Source organism: Cupressus sempervirens, chromosome 2 (genome assembly GCF_028749045.1).
Source record: "Cupressus sempervirens isolate cs-2001-9-10 chromosome 2, ASM2874904v1, whole genome shotgun sequence".
NCBI classification, from domain to species: Eukaryota; Viridiplantae; Streptophyta; class Pinopsida; order Cupressales; family Cupressaceae; genus Cupressus; species Cupressus sempervirens.
The window spans coordinates 187,950,676-187,972,691 of NC_143119.1; the positions used below are offsets into that span (position 1 = coordinate 187,950,676).

Below are 22,016 nucleotides of genomic sequence, written 5' to 3' on the forward strand. Positions count from 1 at the left end.
TTCCTGATGAAGTGAACAAGCTAGGAGTGAAGAAGGCAAATGAAAAAGGTTTTGTGTGTTCTAGGAACATTCAAAACCCTTGACAGGTTCCTAAGAGATCATGAAGTTTTGATGTGAAGTGATAAAGAAAGAAATGTTAAATGACCTTAGAGAAAGAAGCAATCCAAGGTTTTGTGTTTTCTAGGACCAACTAAAATCCTTGATTTACTTCTTGGTTAGCTTTAGATCATCTTTTGAAGTCAACAACATATTGTTTCATGTCAATTTTGTTCCAATCAAAGGAATATCTTCATTTTATTGCTTGGATGAGAAGATCAATTGTGAAACCCTCCAGTTTGACTGCAAAAGCTAGTTGGGAAAAGTACCATTCTTATGCAAAGCTCCCGATTCTCGTTCAATTGAGCACACAATTAGCTGTTTGTTAGCTGTAAGGCACACTTTTCCTCATATTGCCATGCAATTTAAGTTTGACTTTTGAGAGTGGATCTGCAAGCATTAATAAGGTATCTTTATTGTAATGGATTACGATGAGGATCATCTAGTTGATTCTTTGAACTCTTTTTTTCGGAAATCATTAATGTAGCAGGCTTGTATGTAGCTGCAATATGCCTTTTCATCAATAAAGGAAGTCATATCTTGTGTACTCGAAGCTGTATTATTATAAAATGATTAATTTTGTCTTTTGATGATATATTATCCTTGACTATCTTGTTTTCTCATTCCTTTCATGCAATTGTAACTTAATCTGTAGGTCATAGTTTTTGTTTCCTTTGAGGGTTTTTGTTAAAGATCAGCTGTTAGTTTGATTCTTTGTGAAAATTATCATAGACTTGAAACCTCTTCCTATGAAATAGTTGTGAAAATATGTTGAAGCTTGAGTTGTTCATTGTCACTTGCCCCTTTTAATCATATTGTGTATGCTTCAAAAAGTAGTTAATTCCTTGTATCTCCTCCTTGTTCAGTTTTAGATTATTACTTTCCCTTTTCCTTGCAGTAGTAGAATAGGTGGTATACTTGGGAAGCCAACCCTCTGTTGAGATTCACTCCAATGTATACTAGGGGAACCGGCCCTTTGTTAAGACTCACTCCAATGTATAGGTTACACACGACCTAGGAGTGTTTCAATCATTGTTACAGGACTCAGACTCACCTTTGATTTAGAAAGTCAAAATTGGGCTCGGACTCAGACTTCACCGACCAAATAGAAGGTTCCAGAAGCTGCATTAGAAGTCGGTGCAAATCTAGAAGAATCCAGAAACGGTAACCGAACTTCCGGGAGGCATAACTTTTGAACCGTAGCTCCGATTAACGAACCGTTTACATTTTCGGAAAGCTCTCGAAGCGCTCTATAGCCCTACGGACAAGCTTCGCTCGTCCCCCTTTTTTTGGCCCTTTTCGAGGTTATTTAATGCCCCTAACCTGACTTTGAAGCATTCTTAGGAGGTCTCCAAAACTCAAAAAACTGCAATAACTTTCAAACCGTGGGGCCTTTTGACCTGATTCTTTTTCTGGAATGCTCTAAATATCAATTACATTCATCTGGCCAATTCACACCTTCTAGGTTACCAAAATGATGGCCCAATTGCATGCTCCTATTTTTTCGGGATTTTCTAACACACTGATAGTGGAACTGTGAGAGTTGGAACCTTTATTTGACCCAAATGGGTATCCAAAAATGAAAACACATGAAACAGAAACTAAGTCTAAGTACATTTTTTTTGTGTGACATAGGATTGCCCTTATACCTCTAGATGCTCTTGCATCAGACACCCAGGGTAGATTGAAAAGTGACCCTGTCACTTTATGAATGGTAGAGGAAATCCCAAATGGGAAATCTCAGCTGCTGAAATCCAAGTCGAGTCCTCGATCGGTCGTCCTTTCCATTTGACCAAATACTCTTCATACTGCCTGTTTCTGGTACTCCTACCCACACGATGATCTAGAATGTCTTCTATCTCCTCCTTCTTAGAAGCAGGAATTGGACATGGCTCTAAAACCAGCTCCTCATCTGCACCATCATCATGTTGCTCTGTGTTAGGATAAACCACAGATAGAAATAAAAACTACATGCAAATATAACCAATAACAGAAAATAATAGAACACACAGAAATGTACACAAGGCACCAAGATTTAATGTGGTTCACCCAATCCCTGGGCTACGTCCACCAAACAGCAAGTCCGATCTTATTACAATCCAGTGATTACAACCTGATTACAATCCGTAATCCCTTACAGCTCAATACCGCCACAAGAACCAATTTCGTATCACCACATATAAAAAATACCCAACCCTAAGCCCTTTTTATACAAGTATTAAACCGCTTTAGGGTTATAACATGTCGGCCATATGTCGGCCATAATATGTCGGCTACTTCCCAAAAATTTTTTTTTCGGGCCCCGAACCCCACTATTTATGAAGTATGTACAGTACTTTCCTGATCAGTCACCACAATCTAACAATCTCCCACTTGGGGATTGATCAGGCTCCACACTAAACAACAATCTCCCACTTGGAGACTGATCCTGTAGCAATACAACTACCGCATGGGGCTCTCACTGGATCAAACCACCCTGGACTCTGCTATTCTTTTATTCACATTTAGTCTAAAAGACCAACTGAAGTTGAAGAGGAGTTCAGCTTCTCCCTTGTTACAACCTTTGTCAACATATCTGCTGGATTTTCATTGGTATGTATCTTCTCCAGCTTTAACTGTCCATCCTCTAAAACCGACCGAATGAAATGGTACCGCAACTGTATGTGCTTGGTCTTAGAATGCAGAGCTGAATTCTTAGCAAGATGAATGGCACTCTGACTATCTGTGAACAAATAATTATCCTTCTGAGAATGTCCCAATTCTTCCAAGAAGAACTGAAGCCATATCATCTCTTTGGCTGCCTCTGTAGCAGCAACATACTCTGCCTCTGTAGTGGAGAGAGCATTAATCTTTTGTAACCTAGAAACTCAGCTCACGGCTGCCCCACCAACAGTAAAGACATAACCTGTAGTACTCCGCCTGGTATCAATATCTCCAGCCAAATCTGAGTCAACATAGCCCTGTAAATCAGTAGTAGAGCCCCCAAAGTGTAAACACTTATTGGATGTTCCTCTCAAATATCTGAGAATCCACTTGACAGCATTCCAATGCTCAAATCCTGGACGACTCATATACCTGCTAACGACTCCCACTGCATGTGCAATATCTGGCCTAGTGCATACCATAGCATACATTAAACTTCCTACAGCTGAAGCATAGGGTAACTTGGACATCTTATCCTCCTCTTCCTGTGTCTTGGGACACATCTCCTTAGTCAATTTCAAATGACCAGGTAAAGGTGTGCTGACAGCTTTAGCATTCTCCATAGAGAAATGTTGCAACACCTTCTTAACATAATCAGCTTGAGATAGCGTCAATGTTCTGTTCTTCCTATCTCTGCAAATCTTCATACCAAGGATTTGTTTTGCTGCCCCCAAATCCTTCATAGCAAATGCATGTGCTAATTGGCATTTCAGCCCCTTAATATGATCCATGTTAGACCCAGCTATAAGCATATCATCAACATATAAACATAAAATAATGTAGCTATCATCATCCAACCTCTTAAAATAAACACAATAATCTGAATGACACCTATTATATCCATGCTCATGCATAAAACTGTCAAATTTCAGATACCATTGCCGAGGTGCTTGCTTCAAGCCATATAAACTTTTCTTCAATTTGCACACTAAGTTCTCCTTACCTTTGACCTCAAAACCCTGTGGCTGAGCCATATATATTTCTTCATCCAAATCACCATGAAGAAAGGCTGTTTTAACATCCATCTGCTCTAAATGCAAATCTTCAGTAGCCACAAGACTTAAAACAGTACGAATAGAAGTCATTTTAACAACAGGAGAAAATATCTCATCAAAATCAATTCCCTTTTTCTGTGCAAATCCTTTTACAACTAACCTGGCCTTAAATCTTTTCTTACCTCCTTCCTCTTCTTTCAACCTGTAAACCCATTTATTCTGTAAAGCCCTTTTACCTGTAGGCAACTTGCACAAATCCCAGGTCTTATTTTTCAGCAAAGAGTCCATTTCATCTTTCATTGCAGACTCCCACTGAATCTTAGTATCCACCTGCACAGCTTCATCATAACTTTCAGGTTCACCAGCATCAGTAAGTAAAATAGAATACAAAGAGGGAGAAAACCTTTGTGGAGGTCTAATTTGCCTTGTGGACCGTCTAACATTTACTGGTGTGTGTGGTATTTGTTGTTGCAATTGTTGCACATCATGAGGAATGACTGGAACATCAGGTTTTGGAGTCTCATCCAGCACTACATAATCATCTTCTTTCTTCTCATGTTGCTGCAACAAATCTTTGTACAACACTTTTTCATTGAATATGACATCCCGGCTTCTTATAATTTTATGATTTTCAAAATCCCAAAGCCTATAGCCAAATTCATTAATGCCATATCCAACAAAGACACATTTCTTTGATTTAGTTTCTAGCTTGGTTCTATTTTCAGAGTCTATATGAGCAAAAGCTTCACAACCGAAGGTCTTGAGAAAAGAATAACTCACCTTCTTACCAGTCCATGCTTCCTCTGGAATACCATAGCCCAAAGGAGTAGAGGGGCCTCTATTAATCAAATATACTGCAGTATTGACAGCCTCCGCCCACATGTGTAAGGGCAACCCAGCATGCAACCTCATGCTCCTTGCACGCTCCATTATAGTCCTGTTCATGCGTTCAGCCACTCCATTTTCCTGTGGAGTACTTGGAACAGTTTTTTGTCTACAAATACCATTAGTGGAGCAATAATCTTCAAATTCATGACTGCAATACTCACCACCATTATCAGATCTGAGACATTTTAATTTCTTACCAGTCTCATTTTCAACCAAGCATTTCCATTTCTTAAAAGTTTGAAATACATCAGATTTCTGTCTAAGGAAATAAACCGATACTTTTCTAGTTGCGTCATCAATAAATGTAACATAATAATGAGAGCCACCAAGGGAAGATACCTGAGCCGGTCCCCATACATCTGTATGCACAAGCTCTAATTTCTCCTTTTTGTTTTCCTTCCCTGTCTTTACAAAACTCACTCTCTTTTGTTTTCCATACACACAACTTTCACAGAAATCCATATTCACACATTTTAGACCTGGTAAAACTTTCATTGAATGAAGTACTTTCATACCTTTCTCACTCATGTGCCCAAGTTTATTGTGCCACAACGCTGTATCAGAATCTACAGCAGCTATTTGTTCTCCCTGCTCAACTGCAGTAATTGTTCCTGAATATTCATTTTTCTCTGAAACAATCAAAGTAGAAGGAACAATATGACCTGTACAAAGATATAAGGTGCCTACTTTCACACCTTTTACTACTACAAGGGAACCTTTTGAAACCTTCCAATTTTTATCATTAAAAGTAACTACACAACCCTCATCACCGAGTTGCCCTGCTGAAATTAAATTTCTACTTAGTTTTGGAACATGTCTTACCTCATGTAGTAGCCAATGATTCCCATTCTGCAACTTAATCTTAATTTTTCCCTTTCCAACAATCTGACAGGGTTCATTATCCCCCAAATAAACAAGCCCAAAATCCCCTTGGACATAATCAATGAAATAACCTCTATGAGGTGTAGCATGAAAAGAAGCACCAGAATTTAAAACCCATGAATCATCAACACTCTCTAAAGACAGAAGCAAAGCATCCTCTTCGGATTTGTTACTTACCACATTTGCCTCTTTGTCTCCATCCGATTTATCTCCTTCATTTTTCTTTCGAGTCCAGCAATCTTTCTTTTTGTGCCCTGGTTTCCCACAGTACCAGCAATCATTTGGTCCTCTCGATTGAGACCTCCTCCCCTTTGACTTTCCTCTTGATTTCCCACGATTTCCAGAGTTACTTCCTCTTTCAGTCGTTCTGCCCCTGCTTTGTGCATTTAAAGCACTTCCTGATGTAGATACACCTGAGGATTTTCTACGAGTTTCCTCACTCAAAACAACACCGATCACATCATCATATTTTAGGGTACTAGATCCAGGAACAGAATTACTCACCGCCATTACCAAGCCATTCCAGCTTTCAGGCAAAGAACACAAAATCAAGAGAGCCCTAATTTCTTCATCAAAATTGATACCCACAGAAGATAATTGACTAGTAATAGTATTAAACTCATTTAAATGATCTGCAATAGATCCACTTTCTGCCATTTTCATATTAAATAAACGCTTCATGAGAAATACCTTATTTGAAGTAGAGGGCTTTTCATACAGTGTCGCTAGGGTTTTCATCAAATCTTCTGTCGTCTTTGCTTTTGTAATATTAAATACCACCAATGGTGCCAAGCATAACCGAATGCTTCCGAGTGCCTTTCTATCCAAAAGATCCCATTCAGCCTCTGACATAGTTCCCTGATTCTTGGCTTTTCCTTCCAACGGCTTCCATAAATCCTTCTGATATAAATAGTCTTCCATTTGCATCTTCCATAACTGGAAGTTCTGCCCATTAAACCTGTCAACCCTCAACTTACCCTCATCTGCCATCGCTCCCACTCAACTGTGAGACTCCCACTTAACCGTGAGACTTTCTTGCAGAGGATAACTGAAAGACAACCTTGCTCTGATACCACTTGTTAGGATAAACCACAGACAGAAATAAAAACTACATGCAAATATAACCAATAACAGAAAATAATAGAACACACAGAAATGAACACAAGGCACCAAGATTTAACGTGGTTCACCCAATCCCTGGGCTACGTCCACCAAACAGCAAGTCCGATCTTATTACAATCCAGTGATTACAACCTGATTACAATCCGTAATCCCTTACAGCTCAATACCGCCACAAGAACCAATTTCGTATCACCACGTATCAATACAGCTCATATGGATTTCCTGAGTCATGTTTCTTCAGAATTTTGCAGGGGCCAAATTTTTTCATTTTCAACTTGTTGTAAGTACCGGCTGGAAATCTTTCTTTTCGTAAGTGCACCATGACTAGATCCCCTACTTGGAATTCTTTATGTCTTCTCCGTTGATCAGCCCTAGCTTTATACTCTTGATTCATCTTGGTAATGTGTGCTTGAACCTCCTCATGTAGACGCTTGATGTGTTCAGCAAATTCCTTAGCTTCAGCACTTGTCCTCTCCCCTTGTTCTATCTTCCTCAATTCTGGTGCAGTCCTTGGGCTATTCCCATATAAAATTTGGAATGGTGATTTTCCAGTACTCCTATTTATAGAGTTATTGTAAGCAAACTCTGCTTGTGGTAGAATCAAATCCCATCCCTTGGGCTTGTCCCCAACTAAACATCTCAGCAAATTGCTCAGACTTCTATTTACCACTTCTGTTTGGCCGTTAGTTTGTGGGTGATGCGTGGAACTGAATTTCAAGTCTGTTCTCAACTTTTTCCACAATGTCCTCCAGAAATACCCCATAAATTTAGTATCTCTGTCAGAAACTATACTCCTTGGGAGACCATGTAGTCTCACCACCTCTCTAAAGAACAAGTCTGCAATATGGACAGCATCATGAGTTTTGTGGCATGGAATGAAATGTGCCATTTTGGAGAACCTATCAACCACCACGAATACTGAGTCATTACCCCTTTGTGTCCTTGGCAATCCAAGAACAAAATCCATTTTTATGTCCTCCCATGGCCTTGATGGAACAAGCAATGGCTGATATAGGCCAGTATTGTGACTAAACCCCTTGGCAACTTGACAAACCTGGCAACTCTGTACAAACTTCTTCACATCCTGTGAAATTTGAGGCCAAAAATAATGTTCTCTAAGAATGGCAATGGTCTTATCTCGACCAAAATGTCCTACCATCCCTCCACTGTGTTTCTCCTTAATCAGATTTTCCCTTATGGAACTCCTTGGAATGCACAATTGACTACCCTTGAACAACATGCCATCCTGAATCAGATAGTCTAACCACTTGGTTCTATCTACAACAACAGGCTCTTTACAAGCTTTCCATGCTTCAGCAAAATCAGGATCCTCGGGGTACAAATTCTTGAGTTCATCAAACCCAACTACTTCAACCTGCATTACTGTAAGTAACAACTGTCGCCTATTTAGTGCATCTGCAACCTTGTTAGATTTTCCACTTCTATGCTTCAACACAAATGTATAACTCTGCAAGAACTCTACCCACTTCATATGCCTCTGATTCAATTTACCTTGGCTATTTAGGTACTGTAATGCCTGATGATCAGTATACAAAACAAATTCCTTTGGCAATAAATAATGCCTCCATTTCTTTAAGGCTTGAACTATTGCATAAAACTCTTGATCATAAACAGAATACTTCTTCTTTGCATCATTCAATTTTTCACTAAAATATGCAATAGACTTACCTTCTTGGCTTAATACAGCCCCAATAGCGCTGCCACTAGCATCACAAATCACCTGGAATACTTTTCTAAAATCTGGAAGTGCCAACACAGGCTGTTCTGTCACCTTCTTCTTCAGCAATTCAAAACTTCTCGCAGCTGCTTAGTCCATTTGAACTCTTTTGTATCCCCTCTTATTGTATCAGTTAGGGGTGCACATATGCCACTAAAATTCTTAATAAACTTCCTGTAAAAACTAACCAGACCATGAAATGATCTTACCTCGATAGCAGACCTTGGAGTAGGCCATTCCAAGATGGCTTTTACCTTCTCTGGATCCATTTTGAGACCTTCAGGTGATATAACAAACCCCAAATAGACTAACTCTCTTTTTGCAAAGATACACTTCTTCAGATTAATTAACAGTTTCTCTTCCCTTAGCCTTTCAAGGACACTACGAATATGCAGTAAATGTTCTTCCAAAGTCTTGCTGAAAATTAAAATATCATCCAAATAGACAATACAAATTTTCCCAAGAACTTCTTAAGTACCTCATTCATGAGCCACATGAAGGTGCTTGGGGCGTTCGTCAATCCAAAGGGCATGACTAACCACTCATAAAGACCCTCCTTGGTCTTGAAGGCTGTTTTCCACTCATCTCCTTCTCGAATCCGTATCTGATGATAACCACTCTTCAGATCTATCTTTGTGAAGTACTGAGCTCCACTCAAGCAGTCCATAAGGTCATCCATCCTGGGCAAAGGAAACCGGTACTTGATGGTTATTCTATTTATAGCTCGAGAATCTGTACACATCCTCCACTCTCCATCCTTCTTTGGTGCAAGTACTGTAGGTACTGCACATGGACTCAGGCTCTCTCGAATCAAGCCCTTCCTCAATAGCTCCTGAACCTGTCAATTTAGCTCCTCTGTTTCAGTAGGAGTCATCTTGTGAGCAGCCTTGTTAGGCAAACTAGCTCCTAGAATCAGATCTATCTGATGACTAATTTGCCTTATTGGTGGCAATCCATCTGGAACATTATCAGAGATAATATCTCCAAACTCCCCTAGTAAATCTGAAACTTCAAGTGGTATTTCACTACTACTTTCTTTATCTTTCCTAGGAATCAAAGCACAACACATATGCTGATGTTTCATGCCATCTAAAAACTTCCTTCCATCAACAAGACAAATCCTAGCACTGCTACATACCTTTTCACCTTCCTTTTTCATGGGCTTCAATTTGTGGCGAACTCCATCCTTTGTCAGAGAGTATGTGTTTGCATGTCCATCATGCACTGCATGTCTATCAAATTGCCATGGTCTACCCAACAATAGATGGCAAACATCCATCGAAATAACATCAAAGAGAACTTCATCTACCCAACAATAGATGGCAAACATCCATCGAAAAACAAAAAAAAAGTGTTCGTAAAAATATTAGCAAGGAACATTATATCAAACCATAGCCAAACTTTTTGATATTGTTTAGTTATACTAGTGTACTATAAAGCAACTTAAAAATAAAAGATTTTATTCAATAGCCTTATTGTTTTTTGTTTTTGTTTTTGCTTTGAATTACAAATATTGGTGGAAAACAATAAAAACAATTCTCCTATAATACATATGTTAATGGGTTAACAAAACTTTATTCATATTTGTGAAATCCAATAGAAAAATAATAATCAATGTCATATATAATGTCCTTTCCAAATGCAGAAGAAAATCACCTAAAAGTATTCTTTGACATATTGCTTGAAGAACTCAAAAACATGTCAAGTTTTCTAGGCATGTGAAAATTTAGTGACATTATAATAATTTTATTGCAACTTAACAATGATTGTATTGGAAAAGCTTGGTCAAACTTGTTGATCAGGATTTTGTAATTAATTGACAATTTTTGCACAGGAAAAATCATGATCCACTGTAACTTGTGGTTACTCATGATTTCATCCTAGTTTTTGTTTCTCTAATCAAAACACTTAGTTTGTGAAGAATCCTAATCTATAAGCTTGAGGGTTTCCTATGCATTGTAATTTGTGTTGAAGTTGATGACAGATCAACCCTACGCCTCCCAAGAATCATCTACATGCAAACAACTGTCATAGAAAGAGAGAAGCAAAAGCTATGGAGGTTGGAATTCCAAGATCCATAGATGAGACATTCTTGATAAGTAAAAAGAGAGATTGCAATTATCAAAAGTGAATTAATCAAATTACAAAGAGATCAATCCTTATAAAAGGAGATTAAGACCCTAACAGGTAAAACCTAGGTTGCATGATAATAATTAATAAAATAATTAATTATTATATGCCTAAAGTTTAGCTTAAGTAAACTAGAGATAATAAGTGACTTAATAATTAAATCAAAATGATTTAATAATAAGACAATATCTTATTATTCTAACACCCCCCTTAAGATAAACTTAGGGAGTAGCTAAAAACTTAGAAACTACTACCGAAAGTAAATTTGGGTCTCGGCAACAAAGGTTTGATAAGGAACCCAAGCACAACCAAATCCCTAAAAAGAGGAGAAATAGAGAAAACCACATGGGAAAAACCCTGCTCCAAAAAGAGATGGAAATAAAATGTTCTAGAACATAGGATCAAAAGGATGATCATGAAGAACAACACTGAAGCATGGAGCTGCAAACACTGTCAAACTGCTGGTCTGAAGAACCTCCATTGTATAGAATATGACCAACTAGAGAAGACTAAGTCCGAAGAGCTGATCAATCGAAGATGGAAGGTATCTTCATGACCTCCAAAAAAAGGAATGAAAGAATGTCAATACGATAAATGATCCATCTCATCGAAATGGATAGGTATCCAGCCACTGCAATTGCTTAGTACATAGGATCAAATACTAAATACATAGCTCACTCCATCGAACCAAGAAAGCAATAGAACCAACATAACCCCCCTATAATGCTGAGAGGTAAGACATAGACACTGAAACTGAATGCAATATCTCCTGCAGAAAGAACCAGGAACATTGAAAGTACAAAAGAAGTACAAACACCTATAATGACACATGTCATCAACACATCATGAGGCTAATGTTGTGGAATGAACACTCACTTGACAAAGGAAGATGGCGAATATGGTCAAGATGAAGCTCTCCAAGGCACTTTATAATGTAGTGCGAGTACAACAAAACACGAAGATGTCCAAGATCCCCAAATGCAATAGAGTGACACTTTATCTTAGTGTGTTTGTAAAATTACTATAAAAGAATGTCAACAAAGATCAAAAAAGACATAAGGCTAATACAAGAGATAGTACAACCTATGGAAAATATCTAAAGAACAAAATTGATCTCCAGACCTAAAACAACAAAGATATCCACCAGAATGCAAAAAACAAAAAACTGAATGGGATGTGCTTGGAGCAACATTCGAAAAATAGAATATCTCAAGATATGTCTCCCAGAGTGCAAAATAGAACCTTTGACTTTGACTGCATAAATCGGCAATCAAACAACGTCAAAAATTCAAATAAACTGGACCATCACGATGGGCTCAGAACCAGCTTTCCGACAATATTTTGTTTGCAAAAAACAGAGTCCGAATGAGCAAGTTACGGCCAAAAAACCATAGGTAGGTCAAAAAAAGTGCTAGAATTGAAAGAAAATCATTGCCTCAGGAAGCATGCCTAGTAGCACCAAAATTACATCGGGATTCATGCCAAACATTGTAATTTCTGGACCAAATTGTCTTGATTTGCATGCAAAATCTCAATTTTTGCCGAAAATCTAAAAATCGTCGCCTTGGGAAATGTGCTCAATCTGGGAGCAATAATTTTTTCCCTCAAATTCCAATTGTGTCCAAATTCGACAAATTTTATATTAGAGCCCATTTGGTGACAAGCATAGGAATAGAAAATTAGAATAGGAAATAGGAATGGGAGTCAGAGTAGGGAATGAGAATGGAAAATGACAATCCCATTCTTGTTTGCTTCACCTAAAATCTATTTGAGAATTTGTTTGACAATCCTTCTGTCCTCCAGATCTATGGCTTCTCTTTACCACTTCTTGCAATCAATATTTTTAGGGCTTTTCTGTTGCTGCTGCATGAAGCTCCTCCATAGATTTTCTGTTGTTGCTACTCCTCAGGACATCACGACATTGAGTCTTGTGGGTTCTCCATTTCCATAGAAGAAGATAGGGCAGATTTTTGGGTTTCCCCAATTCACAGGATTGCTTTTATAGTTCATCGGACCTTTTATGCTCCCCAAACAACCATATGAATTGTTCAAGCCCTAATAACCTCCAGCTCAAAATGACGCGACCTCTTTAATCTTCGCTCCAAAGCACAGGATCTGCAATCTCTGGTCACTCTTCTACAACAAATCAGCCAATGTACAAAAAAATCTGTTCTACCACAAAAATAAAAAGAATTTACGACAAATTATTCCCTTACAATATAGTTTCGGTCGATCTAGTGCATCGAACATGAAAATGCCTATAACCTGACCGTTTCACTTGGAAAACAGATAATATTTGGATCAAAATGATCATTTTTCATGTGTATCCTGTTCTACCTACAGATACTCCTTGCTGTATTTTTCATTGAAGACAAGATAGACTTAGAGCGTATTGCCCTCAAAGCGTTATTCTTATTCTTAATTTTTTGTTCCGTCCATTCTGTGTTGATGAAAGTGATGAAGAATCCTCTAGCCAAACCCTATTGTCCATTCCAATAACTGATATTTTTGGGAATGGACTTATGCTCATTTTGGGCTAAAATGGGAATACGTAATCCTATTCCCTATTCCCATTCTGCGCACCAAACAAAGAATTTAAAAATATATTCTAATTCTCAATGACCATTCCCATCATGTTCCAGCAACCAAATGGGCCCTTAAAATTGGGGTTTTTGGGCGCTTTGACCACAACAGTGATGTTCGTTTGGGCTCAAAGTGCACAAAAAATCAGTGACCCCTCGGATTCAATACAAAAATCCTTAGAAAGCCATAGATCTGAAAACTGATTCCAAATCTCTCAAGAATAGAACTGGGGCATGAAGATTTGGAGCTCTGATACCATGTTGAAGTTGATGAAAGATCAACCCCATAGCTTCCAAGAATCACCTGCATGTAAACACCTGTCACAGAAAGAGAGAAGCAAAAGCTATGGAGGCTGGAATTCCCAGATCCATAGATGAGACATTCGTGATAAGCAAAAAGAGAGATTGCTATTATCAAAAGTGAATTAATTAAATTGCAAAGAGATCAATCCTTATAAAAGGAGATCAAAACCTTAACAGGTAAAAACTAGGTTGCATGATAATAATTAATAAAATAATCAATTATTATATGCCTAAAGTTTAGCTTTAAGTAAACTAGAGATAATAAGTGACTTAATAATTAAATTGAAATGATTTAATTAATAAGGCAATATCTTATTACTCTTAACAATTTGAGCATATGGTATCTATTATTGTAGAAACAGTTTCTTGTTGATATGACATTACAATTGATCATCACAAGGTAGATAAAACTTCTATGATAGTGTCACCTTCCTCTTGCAAGGTAGATACAGCTAGAAGAGAGATACCTTCTGCTTTGTCTTAATAAAAGTGTTTTAGTATCTTCATTAGTGATGATAGTGTTTTGATGCTTGTTGTAGCCTAGCTACGTCAAATTGTGAGTGTGAATTAACTGCTCTCAAATGGATTTTTCTTGAATCCTCATTCTAACTTCTTACATATTTGTACATCTACTACATTCTTATAAATGAGGACGGATATTAATGGGTCTGTTCGGGATGCAATGATGTACTAGTACATTAATTTTTATTTCTTAGTTCTTTTAGGGTTCTGAACTGTAAATCATCATTGTCGTTGACCATACTCTCACATTTAGGTCAATGCCATCACCATCATTACATTTCTTTAGCAGTATTTGTAAAGTGAGTTATCTTTTCTTTTTTATGAATTAAGGTTGGTATTGATTTTTAAATAATCACATTCAAGAAGATTGAATAATATGATCTTGTTGAAAATCTGGCCAAGTATTATTTCTTGTAAGATCCCTTCATTACATTTGTAGATTTATAGACCATATACACAAACAGTATATTCCATCCACATTGCATCTTATGATTAATTTGCAGTCATAATGAAGGATGAAGTTGGAGCTCATTTTCAACAATTAGTGGCCTTGTGATAGTGCTTATGATGTTCACTTTATGGATATAGACCCAATAAGGATGCTTTATGGTTTCTATGCAAATCTATGCTAATAGATTCTTTACTTGCCCTCTCTTCCTGTTTATGATACAATATTTAGTTTGTAACCTTTCCTAAGTAGCTCCCTGTTTTTGAAAATTGGTTTCTATGTCCTTGCTATAATTTTAATTCTATTGCATTGGATTTTATTTTATATGCCAAAGGGTGCTTCTGGTTTTTTTGAATCATCACATTTCTGGACAGCCATTTCAAGGCTTCCTTAATCATGTCTAGTAACTCTGGACATGGAATATTGCTTTATTGGGTGAAATAAATACTGTAATGTTACAAGCTTTACTGCAAGGTGCTTCTACATAAACATTTCATAATTTGCATGCAGGGTTACCTTGCATTAAGTTGCACCAATAAGCACAATGGAATATGTCAATTATGAAAATGGAGGACTTCGATAAGCTGGTTACTTCTTGTTTATTCTGCTAAACCCAACTTCTAGGACTTTGTTATTATTATATCACTTTGTTTCTAGATATATTTGGAATGAGAGGAATTACAATTTTCACTTAAGATTCTAACTGTGCTCTCGTGATGTAAGCTTAATAAAGATTATTGAATTTAAGAGTTGCATTTTCTATAGTACAAATGCCAGGAGGGATTATCTTGCATTTGTCTTCAAATCTATATTCACATGGCTCCTTCTTTGTTTACAGTTGTTACATTGATAGTTCTGATGTTTTATATATTCCTCAAAAATTCATTGTTTTTTATTTGAACATTCAGACCCTTGAAATGCTGGAGAAAAAAGAGAGAGTCTTGCAAAAGAAGATCTCTATGGAGGTTGAAAAAGCCAAAGAGTTTAGTCGCTCAAATAATAAAAGAGGTAATTTTTCTTTGCAAGCTCTATTCTTTGCCTTCTCATCATTCCTCTCTCATATTACATGAAACTCATTTCAAAGAGAACGTGAGAAACATTTCTTTATCTGGCCTAAACTTAGCTAGTTAATGTTCAACTTTGCTCCAGAAGTATGAACAATATTTCATATCCTGACCCATAGTATTGTTTTGACTGTGCTTTTGGGTTGTTCTACTACAGATATCTTGCAACCTTCTAAATGATGTACTGCAAATCATACGAGCAGACACTGCCTAGTTATATATACTGTATTCCTTAACTCATCATGCACGCATCTGAGTTGAGGGTATGAAGGTAGATAACATTCTTAACATGTGTATAACAATAACCAGTACTTACAAACTTTGAACCAAGTGCAGAGCATTAATGTTATTTGAACTGTCTTCATGGATTTGTCTATGGTGGGAGACAAGGTTGAAAGCTCTACATTGGACAAGTTCTAACTGTTAACCCATATATAAGCACTCTCATAGCTGCCAGAGAACGAACTTTTGTTTTCAATAGATGGAAATTTACAGTTTCCCGACTTGTGGATATTTCAGCCATCAGAACCCCGAAACCTTATTGATAGTCTAAATATACATCCACATATTTGGCTTTATCTCCTTAAACTTTAAAATAGAAGCCACAGGTTGAACATCATGTGCATGTAAAATGGGATATTCGGAGTCCTATAGTACTTAGCATTCTCTTAAAATCTAGTAGCTGCAGCTTAGAAGATTTTTGTTGTCGATCTAGTATATAGGAACATGCATACTTTGGAGTTTTATTAAGTGGGGTTTAACTTTTTGTAAAGTTGATTCCCTTCACATCTAACATTAGTTTTAGTTTTTAATGGATCTAATGCTTAGAAGAGTCTGAATAGGCACTTAGAGGCCAAGTACCTTTCTTTCTGCTCGGGTAGCCTTTCAAATCACGATTAGGTTAAATAAAATGTTATTAAGCTATTCAAAATTCTTTTTGGAATATCTTTGTGGAGTTGGGGTACTGAGTAAAGCAATTGTCAAGATAGATGTCTCTCTTTGCATGTGGATACAGCTTTATAGACTTTTGAAGGGTGCTAATGCTGATGTATTTTCAGGGGCATTAAAACAGTTGTTCATTTTCTATACAAATTAACAAAGTATACTAGTTTTACTCTAATCACTTGATATAATCTTGGATGTGGAATTAAAGTTAATTAGTATTTGTTCACAGCGGCCATACAATGTTTGAAGAGGAAGAGACTTTATGATGTTCAAATTGAGCAGCTTGGAAAATTTCAATTGAGAATTCATGATCAGGTAGGTATTCTATTTTTTGTTTTTTAACTTCAATAGTTTGATTTTACAAGATTGGAAGGACTCATAGATCCATACCTCGGTACCATGGATCCATTATTCTAGTTTGTATTGATGGATTGGTTGACTTCGATTCAATTCAGACGGCCATGTTGGAAGGTGCTAAAGCTACCACAGAAACTGTTGATGCATTGAGAACCGGAGCATCAGCCATGAAAGTGATCCAGAAAGCCATGTAAGAATCTTTTGTAGTGTACTAGTCTATCTTAGATATATTTGGTGTAAAATATCACATCATTGATACTCCGCCATTTTGCAACATTTGAAAACTAGTTTTAATCATGCATATGTTCTCAAAGAGAGGTGACTTGTTCTTCTCTATGGTTTATGAATACATATTTTTGGAAAATATTTTTTGAAAAAAATATTTGAGGAAGAATAGTCTGTAAGGTCTTGCCTCTACCTACGACTCAATCTCCCTTTTTTCTTTGCCTACAATGATTTAGTTTCTTGAACCGGATGTTTATGCAGAATTCTAGATATGGCTCTCAAACAGACGCAACTCTGTTGGTTGAAAATTAGTGCAATGTTGTATTTAGAGCTTTGATTCCGCTAGACATGCTATCCTATGCATAACAGCTGATAAGGATCTATTTGAAGTGTTTCAAATTCAGTCCTTGCATTTCAGGTATTGCAATTTTTAAGTTGAAAATGTACTGTTCTAATATAAATCTTGCATTCAAGGATGATCTCAAAATATAGCTCAAATTAATGCAAGTATAAGAGGCAGTGTAACACGGGGACTCGCACCCCCTTCCCAAACCTCGAAGTATCCGTTCCTGAGACGTCCCCACACCGGGTACTTGAGTACCCCCATCTCCACCATTCTGCAACCATGCTGCCAGTGGGATGGGTACTTGAATTTCTATTTGAATTTTGATTTTTTTGATTGTTACTATTGGTATGTAATATGTTATTAGTTTAATTGTTCAATGGTTCTAGTTCATGTTGCAATTTTTCTATGTTCAAGTATTTTAATTTGGTATGTTTTACTGAAACATCATTTCATAAATAGCATTTCAAGTTCTATATGTATACTATACAACACCCCTCCCTTCCCTGTCTTCCCCTTGCCACCGTCCCCTAGCCATCACCCCGTCGTCCCGAAAATGAGATTCATTTTACCTGCGTCCTGGCATCCTGCCGTACACCAATACTGGTGTCACACTGAAAAGAGGTGACCATAATAACGAATATATCAGTGCTGAAAGTTAATATTGAGAATATGGGCTTATTATGCTTTTAGGAAAGAATTACAGAATGTTTGGAAGTTTCAATAATTCCTCTGCTGCCTTGTAAAAGGAAATACTTATCACGAAGCAGGGGGTGATAAATGGGATGAGAGCTACGTTGAAAATTTATCACATTAACCACCTAGATACAATAAGATCTAAGTGCAGATCTAAGTGGATCATTGCACATGCTAATGGGAGATAAGTTCTTGTAAAGCACTATTCATGCAATATGGTGATAGCTTGATGGAAAAATTGGAAACTAGCTTGTGTGATCAGAGGTTACACAATTTGCCATTAACTTCATGCTCTTGCAAAGAGTTGTAGGGGAAAAAACCTCCTCTTAAACAAATGTTGTAAGGACTTGGTGGTTGAAGTTTCCTTGTCTTAGGAGGATGGAATGGTAAAAAGGTTGTGAGGACTGTCCTTGATCATGTATTTGCCAAGAGTACAAATGAGTTAAGGTAACTTACAAATTTATGGTTTAGGACTTTTTAGTTTGATACTTCATTGATTTTTTTTGGTCTATTAATTTTAAATATTGAGTTTCAAATTTTTAGGTGGATTGGGATAAAATATGAATATGCTATTCATATAAGGCCACATTGCATTATTATGGTGGAACAAGAGTAAATATGAAATCATCTGATGGGTAACTGATTGTAGATAGACCAACACTACCGGCAAGTACATTCTGTGCGGTACTGCTTAATAAGGATTTTTTGAGTCACTTAATTGTACACTTTTATTGGTGCACTTTCAGAGTATGATTACAAATTTTATAGTTATCTTATTTGTAGGCTTGTAGTGGGAAAGTTACGGTGCTTTTTCACCAAATCTTCAGAGGCTAGCCATCTTTTTGTATCACTTTTGAGGGTGAGTGCAATGGAGTATGTTTGAGAGTATCCATTCAAAGAATAGGAAAAGATTAACCCAAGAGCACCTCAGTGACCCTGTCTTCAGCAAATAGAGCTTAGAAGGCAGGGATTTCTATAATATGATTGATTTGAAGGACACCAATCCATATAATATATTCATGTTGGATTGTTGACGATGTGGATGTTGTGTTGAGTGACTGAGAACCCATTGGATTGCAGAAAGAAGCAACATAATTACTAAAATATGGTGTTCCATTCAATCTTGAGGAGTATTCAGATTTACTTTCTGCGACTACTATGGGAAGGGAAAATAAGTTGAAGATTGTTGTACAATTTTGGAATTTTGAGTCTTTAAGGGATATGTAACTATTTTGATTCCTGGAGAACTTATAATCATAATAGACTGATGCATCCTCTAAATTCATTCTGTCTGCTTCTTTGATAATCATAATAGATTGGTGCATCCTCTAAATTCATTCACGTATGCTTCTTGTGATTTAGTTTATTTTATGTATCATTTAATTTATTTTATTTGTGGAGTTTTTTGTAAGTTTTTTGCTTAATAGGAGTCTGCTTCAAGTTTTTTGGGTTGCCGTGTTGCAGCCATGTCAATTTTTTGAATTACAAAATGAATATAAATATTTAAAATAGAAACAATTTTCCACCCCTAGTTTTCTTTGACAACTTTTTTCATTTCGTTTATTTGCAAAAGCTGTTCTTCCTTATTCCACACATCTGTATTGTTTACAGTTCTGAAGTCTTTGCTGATTTAAGTGAATTTGCACTTGTACTGGTCTAATTTGGTTGTATAATTAGCTTACATTCTATTTAGAACTTTTAGTGCTTTCTTTCTTGTATTATATAAGTCATGTCTTTGTTATAGGTTACATACATCATTACAAACCAAGATCTTCTCATAGAACACATACCGAATTCTGAATCACATCAAGATGTTATTTGAAGCATAGCCATCTTGTAGGTTTAAAGAGCATCTTCTTGTACGCATAATAATTGCCTTTCACAGAAATTGGCTAAATAACTTGTTCGTGGAAATCAACCAGATTGTGTTTAATATGGAGCTTATTAGATGATTGTAAACTGTGAAACTGTCATCATGGGAACATGTGAATTATATATGAAAGATAAATCACATTCATAAGATATAAATAGGTAGAGATCTGGTAAAATATTCTTTTCCAGGCAAGTTTATAGTGTTTTCTTTTTAGACGATTTGGAGTTTACCACAAATTATTTTTAAAACTCAAGTCATCACCATGATACTTATTTTCCACGAGCAGCCATTTCTTTATGACCTTTTAGTTCTTGATACATACTCTCAACCAAGGACATTGTGGCACAGGTCTATTGATGATGTAGATAAGACCATGGATGAGGTGAACGAGCAAACAGAGAACATGAAGCAGATTCAGGAAGCTTTGTCAGTTCCCAGTTCAGTTGCAGACCTGGATGATGTAATTCCTTAAACTTTTCTTCATTTAGATTGTTTATAGTCTTCGAACTTTCAGGGGATATTCATTTTTATCGATTTTTTTCCTGTTTTTTCATAGGATGACTTGGAAGCTGAGTTGGAAGACTTCGATGGCACAGAATTGGAGCAGCAACTATTGCGACCTGCTACTACTTCCACAGCAATGCCAACTCCAGCTGCACCAATGCCAACTTCTGCCGCACCAATGTCAACTCCTGCTGTTCCAGCCACCAAAGAGCAAGGTTGGCTTGCACCTCAGAAGTTATCACAACAAAAAGCAGCTGCTGAAGAAGATGAACTTGCTGCATTGCAAGCAGAAATGGCACTCTAGGATGCTACTGCATTTAATGGTTGTATTGCGTCTGTATTGTGATGCTTTTATGTGTAAACAATCCCTTTAAAGTGAACGAGCATGAAAATTTTAGTTGATTAGTTTGATTATAAATTCAATGGTAGAAAGGAGCTTATTTGTTGCACTGGGAACCGTGATTGAAAAGATACAGTCGTACACTTCCAAAGCTTTGTTGTATAAGGAGCATTATTGCTCACAAGGACTAGAAATGCCGCTTTAAACCCAGTAAAAGCAAAAGCAAAAATAAACTTCTCTTCCGGATAGAAGGCTATAATTATTTGACACAACATGTTTCTCCAGTTCATAGGGTATAGTTAGTTAGATTCATATATTCCATGCTCGCAGGCTTTAAATTTGATGACCACCTAGATTCTAGAGTGATGGTTGTTTTTAAGGACTGCATTTCATAGTGAATACAGTTCTGCCACTTTTATCGTACTGATTAAAATTAAACTCCTGTTGCCACTTAACCTTTTTTTTTTTCTAGTTATGCTTTTAGATGTGTTATTTATGAATTTTATTAAGGTATAAAACAAAATTTGATGGATATATTCTAGAACTCTGAGGAACACGTGGCTGTCAAAATTTTAAAATTAATATGTATGGTTAAAAACACAGAAAAATGCACGACTTTAAATTTTTATAACCTTGAGGACCAACATATCGGACAGATAATTGTAGGCAGGGAAGCATATATAGCTTTAAGATTTATATAAACAGACTTTTTGACATAAACGTAAAAGATCTCATTCAATTCGTAATGGACAGGTCAGGGTGGAAATTATTAAATTACTTGAAAAAATTCACCATAACAATCCAGCGATTCGACAAATCTACAAACTGGAAGGTCTGAGCGGAAGCTATTTAAATCCTTAATAGCATTCTATTATGTGTACGGTAACTGTGATTTGTAAAATTATTGTAAATTTGGGACCGATTGAGATTTAAAATATCAATCACTCATCACGAAGAATAGGCACATTTTGTTGAATGTTTGGTATTTGACAACCTATATTTATGATAGCAACTAGCAATGTATAGATTGTGCTGTTGTTTCACTATTTTTTTTTTTTTGAGAGGAAGACGGCAAATTCATGTAGATAAACAGAAGTTCAGGAATTTGCAAATAAAAGGGAATGCAAGACATTTGATAAGATGCAAGAGAACGGTAATGCCTGAAATCGTGTATATGGTTCTAATCATCACATTATAACTTGCAGCCACAAATGGCTAGATGTCCTTTAATTACTAGAATGTTCGCTACTTGTAAGCTTG

General features: G+C 36.7%; 1 protein-coding gene across 3 annotated transcripts in view; it reads left to right on the forward strand.

The window, feature by feature from the left end:
• LOC149571705 (vacuolar protein sorting-associated protein 32 homolog 1-like) overlaps positions 1–21,211 on the forward strand; it is a 33,351-nt gene extending 12,140 nt beyond the window's left edge. For 2 of the 3 annotated variants that reach the window (XM_089813123.1, XM_089813124.1), the window contains exons 2-7: positions 14,920–14,996; positions 15,318–15,417; positions 16,648–16,733; positions 16,874–16,965; positions 20,261–20,372; positions 20,469–21,211. In XM_089813123.1, coding sequence (XP_089669249.1) covers positions 14,961–14,996; positions 15,318–15,417; positions 16,648–16,733; positions 16,874–16,965; positions 20,261–20,372; positions 20,469–20,720 — 678 coding nt within the window. In that variant the 5' untranslated portion in view covers positions 14,920–14,960 and the 3' untranslated portion in view covers positions 20,721–21,211. The remainder of the gene's footprint in view (positions 1–14,919; positions 14,997–15,317; positions 15,418–16,647; positions 16,734–16,873; positions 16,966–20,260; positions 20,373–20,468) is intronic. The other variant, XM_089813122.1, reaches the window with a different exon arrangement.
• The last annotated feature ends 805 nt before the right edge of the window (positions 21,212–22,016 follow it).